Source organism: Rhipicephalus sanguineus, chromosome 3 (assembly GCF_013339695.2).
Source record: "Rhipicephalus sanguineus isolate Rsan-2018 chromosome 3, BIME_Rsan_1.4, whole genome shotgun sequence".
NCBI classification, from domain to species: domain Eukaryota; kingdom Metazoa; phylum Arthropoda; class Arachnida; order Ixodida; family Ixodidae; genus Rhipicephalus; species Rhipicephalus sanguineus.
In genome coordinates, this window is record NC_051178.1 from 200123695 (window position 1) to 200132947 (window position 9253).

A 9253-nucleotide genomic window follows, 5' to 3' on the forward strand; every position below is an offset into this window, starting at 1 on the left:
GACATTAGCGTTAGTTTTAGCCACCCCACCCCAACCAAGTTGCACCATTGGCCTTTGTCGCGTTTTAGATATTCATCCTGTTGAATTATTCGAAACTTCAAATACTAGCTATTCAAAAGTCTAATCGAATTATTCGATTCGAATCCCAAACTCGAATATTCGCACACCCCTACATAAAACTCTGAAATTCATTTCATGTGTCTGAAAATAAACGTCTTAATGAGGCTGTGAATTACGTATTTACTTATGGAGCAGTGGCAAGCTTTTGCTGTGTGTGCAGCCTGCTTCGACATTGTTACATGGGCCAAAGTGTCTACTAGGGTACAGATCTCCTACACTTTTTTTTGTTTTGTTTTGAACATTGGCACAATGGTGGATGTGCTACAGTGTGAGAGTCTGCATATCCCTGCACAAATATCCACATGTTGTTGAACTACAATCACCTTTATGTTAAGGTTGGGTATGAAATTGACTACTAAGGAACTTTGATGCATAGACATAGCCAAAGGAGGGATTGGTGGAGCTTCGCCTTCATTTTCCCAAATTTTCAGTTTGTATACGTATATGCACGCACACATACAACCACACAAGCACATATATATAGACGGGTCAGAACGTACCTCAACAAAGCAGATTATTACCGATGTGTTCGGGCTGAACGGGATTCCACAAAACTGATTTGAAGGGATGGGCGAATAGTAAATTTGACGTTCGAAGCGAATCCGAAGCGAATAGTGATGTGGCCGAATAATTTCGAATCGAATAGTTCGTATAGTACTCACCACATATTATTAAGAAAAATGAGCATTTTCGTCATAAGAATTTGAACTAGGTATGAGTGAATGTCACTTTTTTGTTTTGAAATTAAGTGGAAGAAACCCTGAATAGTATCAAAATTTGAATAGCAGTAGGGTGCAAGCTATAAGTGGTACAATAGGGTACAATTTAAAAATTACTGTACTTAGCGCATATAAACCCATATAACACGCTTTTAAACTAAAAAAAATATGTACACTTAACCTTGAAGTGTGGCTTCGCAGCAGTGCAGATTTCTTCTAGATAGGTGGTTTCACGGCATAGCAACCAGACGCTGCAGTGAAACCATCTTTACAGGGGGTTATGTGCGGTCAAACATACATATATTTGTTCATTTCGAATACTTCGAAATTTTGAATAATCTAAATTCGTATCGAAATGAATTCGAATACTTAAATTCGAATATTCCAAACGCCCGAATATTCGCCCATCTCTACTGATTTGCTATATAGTATGTTTTCGGGCATATACATATGTGCTTTCAATCACCAATGGTTGTCTTTGATTATTGATGGACAGTACTTTTGGGATGTCTCTTCTGAAAGCGGCAGCATGACCATGTCAAGATGCATGCCACATATTTGGAGGTACCGAAGCCTTTAACAGTCCACGAGTCCGAACCGAACCACGAGTCCGAAAATTTGCTGTATAGTAGCAACTCTGTGCCACTCTACAGACCATACAGTGGCACAAATTTTTTAAGTGATGCTGTAATATCGAAGCAAATGCCATTAAATCATATATTTCATTTTTGTTCATGCCATTATCGCTGTTCTAATACTCTTATGCATGGACTAATAATAGGAGGTTCATCGGACAGTTTCTTGCCTTGGGGTGTCCTGATGCGGATTGTATAATGTAGGCCTGTTTATGTACATATGATAAACTCCAATTTGAAAAAAAAAGAAAAAAAGAAAGAAAAGAATGAAACAGTTGTTGTTGTTATCCTCTTCCTGGCTTTGCCACCCTCATTGCTGCCTACTCTCACTGTGGAGTGCAGCAAAAGCTATGCGCTGCATCTGCTCACCAGAATGGGTCCTGCACTGTCTATTTATCATCATGCTTCATGCGATGGCAACTGATAAAAACTCTGGAAGAGAACTATTGGCGCATAATGGGCGAGCCTCCCTTCTTGCAACACACAGCTGGCTCCTGTCACATTGACTGATTGACCAAATGATAGCTTTTGTCACAACATTATGTGCATGACATCATGGTGCATAAAGAAGGGACCAGAAAAGCCAAGAGAGGGGCTCTTCCTGAATTTTTCGATTCCTTGTGGCACGTAGCAACCACCATGTTTGGCTTAGATGATCGCCGCAGTACAATTGATCCCGCATATATTGAATGTGAAAGGATTGCCAAAAAAGAACCTCAATATATCGTTGCATGGAAATCATATATATAAAGTATATGCCTGTCGGTGGCATAGCTAGGAATTAAAATTCTTTGACTGGCGCACTTCCTTGAGCATAAGTGTTGGCTGGCCATGGCAGGTGTCGTCGAATCTCAATTGGTAAATTATGGCTGACACATTTTGGGTGGGCGTCAGATGCCCGGTGTGCCCCTACTTGGCTATGCAGACACATATCAACTCTAGCACCTCATGCCCGGAATCACTCGGTGAAATATCGAGTGCCAGGTGGCTTACTGTGATCTTTATGCAAGATGGCAATGCACTCTTTGTTCTGCAGATACACTTTCCTGCACAGTTTTTTTTTCTTTTTGCCAATACGATTTACTGCATTACATGGCTGTGTTGTGGTGAAGCTTACTGAAACCAATTTGACATCGTGAAGCATAATCAAAACACTGCACAAGCCATCATGAGACACACACATTGCTCATTCTCCGCTATGGCCATCACATTTAATCAGACTGCCTTCAGGTTAAATGCCTCGTTTGACAGTATCGATCAAAATTAGAGCCATTTCTAGTGGCATAACCAGGATATGTTTTTTCATGGATGAAGATCGGGGGAAGGGGTGGGGGGGCACATGCCCAGCATACCATCCCCTGGTTGGGTCTATTTCATCGGCATCTATATTTCCCAAGATGTAGGAAGTGATAGCTGGACAATTGGGAAAAGTGCATCTTCTGGGGCGCAGCATTCAATATAATGACCACGGCAGTGCATAATAGTTCAATATATGCGTTGTACAGTGCTATAGTTTTTCATGGGATTTACTAAAGGACGTTATAACTGCTTACTCACTTGTCTTGCCGAGTAAAAAAAAAACCCAGGAGCAATGAAAGGAAGAAAAAAAACAGCTGTTTATTCACTGGTAAAACACTGCCCATAAATTGTAAAAGGTGCATACCATGTTCAGTATCAAAAACAAATCCATGCTTGGAGCAGTGCAAGAGCAGAAACTAACATAACTGACTAAGAAAGCAGCACTGCAGATAAGATAATAAGCTGCAGATGCCAACAAAGCTTAAGCATAGCAACTGTGCCGATGAGATTCGCTTTTCAACTTGGTTATTACAAAGGCTGCTCTCAAAAGCTGCGCAGAACGCAGGACTGTCCTTAACAAGCCCTGCCATAAGCACATGCGAAGCAACTTAACCTTTATCTAAGTTCTGATGTAGACTCTGTCCTGCATAGATAGCTATGAGGACAGGCAATGGTGGAACTAGAAGAAAATCCAGAAACTGTGCCATTACTGCATATTTTTAAATCTGTTCAGTCAATGTAACTGTGAATGTGACAGGAAATTAAATCACATTTAAAGTTAGAGGTACCAATGTTGTCGGTTCCACTATTAAAACTAGCTGCATTGAATGGCAGTGTCAATATCATTTTAAATTTCATATACACAAAGCAGTTAATCTTGCATGTACCATGTATGTAATGCTAATTAAATGGGAAAAGCACAGTTGCACGAAAGCTGTTGAGGCAACCGCTACCATGACTATTGTACACTAGTTCCTTCCTACCTATGGAATGCAGGTACTGATTCCCGCAGGTTGTGACATATGTGTGGCTGACTAGTTGCACCTGCTGACTCTTCACTGTGTATATGCAAGCCCAAAAAGCAGGAACTTGGAGCTGTTGTCACACAAACAAGTGAATTTTACATGGTTTCAGCACCAGGTCCAATCACTCGTACAGCAACGTCAAAAGGTGTAGGGAAAAAAATTCATTACGACTGTAAACCAAACTAGCTGCATCAATCCTATTTTGAATATACGCAGGCATTACTGTGTGGTCATAATAGAAAAACAAATTGTTTGCAAAGGCCATCAAACATCTCTCACATTGTAAAAGAAACATTGGACACTGGGCGTGATTACGCTTAACAGCACAAAGTACTGCAATTGTGTTACCATAACCACATTCAATAGATCACTCTACCATCTTTATCACAGCCGAAAGAATATATACAATCCTCGCATACTCGAGTATCAAGGCACAATAGCATTTGTTTAAAACTTCAAGCTTGCTTTTAGTAATGTGCCTTGAAAGACAGCTACATGCTCCATCTGTTTTCCTCTCAACCAAGCTTGCACAGTTGTACTGGAGAATAGAACATAAACATAACACAGTATTGTAACACAGCTGCGCTTGTATGTCATGTACGCTGGAAACGGAATGTACATACAAACGATAAATATGCTCCATCAACTCTCGATTCAAATCGTAAGTTGTCTGGTCTGGATTGAAACCACAGGCATACGCAATAATTGGTACATTTTCTGCAACTTTTTGACATGTGGAGATATTATGCACAATTTATAAACATTCGCTCAATATCTGACTGAAAAGAAAAATAAGAACATGAGAAAATCAACATTTCTTTTTTGTCCGAAATGGCTATTTTTCACAACACAAATGATGTCTAATGCTACCAGCATACTAGACTTACTTGGGTGAAAACTGTAAAAGGCATCTTAATATGGTGGTTATAAGAGATAACCTGCACATGACATTCAAAGTGGCGATGAATGCTTCTTACTATTCATATTCATGTTATTAAGACATATGTGCATGGCATCTGAATATTAAAATGGAGATGTGAATTCAGAGGCAGTCGCATTGCTGAACTTGGAATAGAGTAGCACACTATGCAGTACAGCATTAGTTTCCGGTCCACTTACTTCACTGTGTTCATGTTGCATATATATTAGCTGACATAAGTTCAAATATCTTGTTGATAGTAGCTTATGCATTCAGCGATAGGTCAGGGCCATTCACTAAGAATAGTACCAATCAATAGAAACAGCACTTTCAAATGTGCTGCGCAGGTTCTGTCTAAACAACATAACAAAAGGAACTACTGTCGCCTGCAAAGAGCCAAGCAAGGACAGGCACAGCTTTGGCAAGCACAAGCATCATCGGCAGACGGCAAGTATAAGATATGTGATCAGTGAGGAAGAGACAAGAGCAGCATGGTGATGGCACCAACACCCACTACCATGCACAGCACTTTTGGCAGCCTGTTATGCGTGTGGCTCATTTCGTGGGGCAGCACCTCAAAGAAGGTCACATAGAGGAATGTCCCACATGCCAAGCCTTGAAGAATGCCATTCAACAGGGCTGCTTCACCAGAGTCACCTTGCATGAGGAGTATGGCAAGCACCATGCCAAGGGGAGCCATGAGTGAAAAGGCGAGTGCACTCGTGACAATGCTGCAGTGTCCGAGCCGGCTGTGCGCCAAGTTGAGTCCTAAGGTAACGGCCAAGATGCTCTTGTGTATGGATACGGCCGCCAGGATCTGTAACAGCAGCTGCACATTTGGCTGTAGGCCTATAGCGATACCTTCGAAAATTGAGTGCAGTGAGAGGGACATCACGAGCACTATGGACCGGAGGCTGGAGTGGGAGTTGGGGTCTCCATGGATGGATTCCATATTACCCTCTTCCTCCTCTGCATCTTCTATGTCATCAGCCACACCGCGCACATGCCCGTCGCCATGCGAGTCCGACTGCTGGAGGCTGCCATAGTTCACCACAGGCGTGTCCCGGCCGAATGGAGACGGGGCAGAGTAAGTGAGCCTTGCAGCATGAGTTTCCTTCCAGAACAGTGTCACCTACAAAAAGCAGTTTGATCACTTACGAGACGTGTGAAGTGCGCGTGGCATTGCACACTTTTTTTCAACATGTTTGCTGTGTTGAGGTTGAATCATGGGCCACTTTGGTTAACAGTGCTTACAGCCACAAACACACGCTTTTCAATTAGCATAGAGACATATCTTACTAAGTAATCAGCTATAATAATAAGAAATCCTTCTGGCGTGCGTTTGCCAAGCTCTCCTTGCAACGGAGTCCACGCATGCTAGTAGCTGTGCCCTCATACACTGGCTTGGACTTTCTGACAAGTTTGCCATCACCGACTCCTTCTGGCTGTAAATTGAATTCTGCAAATAAATTAATAAATAAAATATCGCAATATTTGCTTGTTTAAACTTAAAACACAGTTAGCTATATTTAAGCATTTTACATTCCTACTTTTATTAGAGCAGTGCTGCTGTAAAGAAACAATGAAACAAGGCTTGGTCACTCACCTGCTCAATAACAAGGACAAGCAGCAGGCCCCCGATGCAGAGAAACTCGACAAACGGGAAGTCAGGTGCATTTTCCCAATGGTTCACAATGCCTTTACTAAACTGGCTGCGTGCCTCAGGAAGCAGATGCAGTAGACATGTAGCAAGGAAAACGCCACCGCCGAAGCAGCTTGTTAGTGAGACAACCGTCTGGTAGGCATGTCTGAAAGTAGAGGGAAGGAAAGGTGCTGCTGCTGTATGCACTTCTGACACTGCAACTAACTAGTAGGTCTAATACCTATGAACATACTTGAGAGAAGAAACAACAGAACAAGGGGAGATGGACAGATGTGAGCACTATGTGTGGGGTCTTCTCTTTGGCCAAGTATATTCCCGTCAACAGAACGAACACTCTGTTTACGCATATACTGAATGTGGCACAAGTCAGATGTATGCAATTCTTTCAGCTAAACTGCTCACTCATTTACTCTCAGACTTCACACTAAGGTACAGTTTTGCAGTGTTACTATGTGATACTATGTTAAGACGTATCCTCTCAAATAACTGACCTTTTCATACGAGGCAAGTGAAACAGTAAGCACTATGTCATAGTTCCTGTATGGCGCTAACAGAACTGCAAGCAGCCCAACCTGATACATTGGAAACAGTCTCTTCAGTAGCTGTATCTTTAGAGTGCTCAGCCACGGCAAAAGGAATGAAGCATATTAGAACGTGTCCTATCTAGCTTCATTCTTCATTGGATGATGCATAATCTGATCGAGCTGACAAACATGGTTCAAGCCATGTTGAAGGTACGCGTGAAAGTTACAAGTGCAAGGAGAGTCTAATTAAAAAATCTGGCTCTTTCCATAAATACGAGCTTTGTTTCGTAGAAGCGCTTGCGGAGAAGCATCAGTGCAAGCTGAAAAAATTTACAACGCTCTGCGAGTGCTCACACTCATATGCTGTAGTTCGCGTGGTCTCGGCGCACGGTAACCGTACTTAACACACGATCGCACGAGTTGAGCAAGAGCACGCGCATTGCGCGACCCGTCTTGTGACTCACCTCCGCCTTGGGTCTCGCACGTGACGAATTTTGTCCGAGAGACTGAGAGGCAGGAACACCAGAGTCGCCGTGAAGACAAAAAACACGGCGACCATGAGATATTTGAGAGGGCGGAGCTCCATGTTAACTGAGAGAGCTAGTGGCGGGAGCCAATACCACGTCTTGCGTGAGGCGTTAATTAGAGCCAGGAGGCGAGATCCAACCACCTGTAGTGAAAGAAGACGTCTTATGAAACGCCCCACGCACATGTCTCGGCAACACGTTTGTGCACACGTTACTGCCTAAGGTAAAACGGCGGGGGAACAATGCATACTGTGTCACAGAAGCGCGCGACCTGTAAATGTTACATTCATTAGAGCCGTGTGCAATCTTGCACTACGTCTACGCTCGGTGGGCTCAATCATATTGTAAAAAATAATATCATGCATAAGTGGCAGAGCGTCGAATCGCTTACTCAGTGCACAAACGCTTGCTCATAACTACAAGAGGTGCGGACATCACAAAATAACCAGATGACTCACTCTGTGCGGTACAGCTCACGGCAAATGACGACGTTAGCATGCTCTATGTGTCACGCCGCCTGGGACAGGAGTAGCACACGGCTGGTTGTTAGCTGTGTTGTACCGCAATATGGAACTTGTGTTAAGGCCGAGCACAAGACGTTTCTTCACGCGCTGCCAGTCGCGGTTACTGACTAAAAACAGCGATGCACATCGTCGCATGGCATCCTGAGACGCACTAACAACGCTGTCGCTTCTTCGTTGCAGGCTTGTATTCTTCGAAACGGTTCATGTCACCACAGCTGGTCGATAAACGGTGAAAACGAATAATTTCGTAAACATGCTAGCAGCGTGACGCAAGGGACGGGCGAACGGACGGTGTTTTCTCGCCTCTCATTCACGCAAACGTCGCCCGATGCATTATGGTTGCTACCCTGTGTCACTGAGCAAAACTAGCGCCTTAGTGTACCCAGAAATTCCCTAGTCTGTCGACAAGTGAAACAAGCCATGGGAACAAGCGGAACTGGTGAAACTTGGAGGCATTTGACTGCTTGTCTTAAGATTGTGTGTGTGTGTCCTTTGTTTTGCGACCTCGCGAGTGTTCATTTAAATTGACAGAGATTGTTAAGACTCAAATAAGCGTTTTCGTGGTATGTCGAAACAGTTTAATCTGAAGGACTGTCCACGCATTTATTAGACGTGTCGGTACTCGTACCGTGATTTGAGACGTGTGTACGCTTCTTTTATTAGGAACACAACGAAGTCCCGCCCAACAGTGCCGATTTTCTCTGCTGGTGGGCTTCACTGCACAACAATCAGTACTGTAATACACTGCGCATGCTTTGCAGCATAACACCGCTACACTGCGGTAAAGCTGACTAAAACAGATCAGTGATCTTGCAGCATATGCATATGTAAACATGGTAAAGAAATAGTGCATTGCATTTGAGGGGCAGTGCAAGCATGGCGGGGAACAAGCGAGGTGCGCGTCAAAATATGAAGGCGCGCGCATAGCGGTTTCATTGCGCTCCACAATGATGAATTTGCTTTGGTAAGCTTCACCGCTACACAGTGGCGTAATGCGAAAAAAACTAAACGCCATGCTGTGAGCGGAAGGGTGTTGAACGAAATGTTTTTCGTTTTAGATTTAGTTTCGTTCCACCGAAAAAGTTCCGTTCTGTTTCTGTTCCGGAACGGGAAAGAAGTGTTCAGTAATGATTTTTATTTGCATACAAATAACTTGAAATTAAAATAACGATAAAAACGCGGTATTTATTTTTGTGAATTACAAGTTCTCTGAGCAGGCTTTACGTCAAGAGAGCGAGCATAATCTCAGAAGCAGCACGCCATCGAGTGATATATGTGCCAAACCGCTGTCCTGATCA

At 43.2% G+C, this 9253-nt stretch overlaps 1 protein-coding gene across 1 annotated transcript; it reads right to left on the reverse strand.

Moving 5' to 3' along the window:
• Positions 1 to 3076: 3076 nt before the first annotated feature.
• On the reverse strand, positions 3077 to 8284 carry LOC119388089 (zinc transporter ZIP1). Its single transcript, XM_037655717.2, has 4 exons — positions 7890 to 8284; positions 7369 to 7574; positions 6324 to 6525; positions 3077 to 5849 (listed from the first exon to the last, which is right to left on the reverse strand). Exons 2-4 carry the CDS (start codon positions 7488 to 7490, stop codon positions 5184 to 5186), a joined length of 990 nt encoding a protein of 329 aa, XP_037511645.1. The 5' UTR covers positions 7491 to 7574; positions 7890 to 8284; the 3' UTR covers positions 3077 to 5183.
• Between the last annotated feature and the right edge of the window lie 969 nt (positions 8285 to 9253).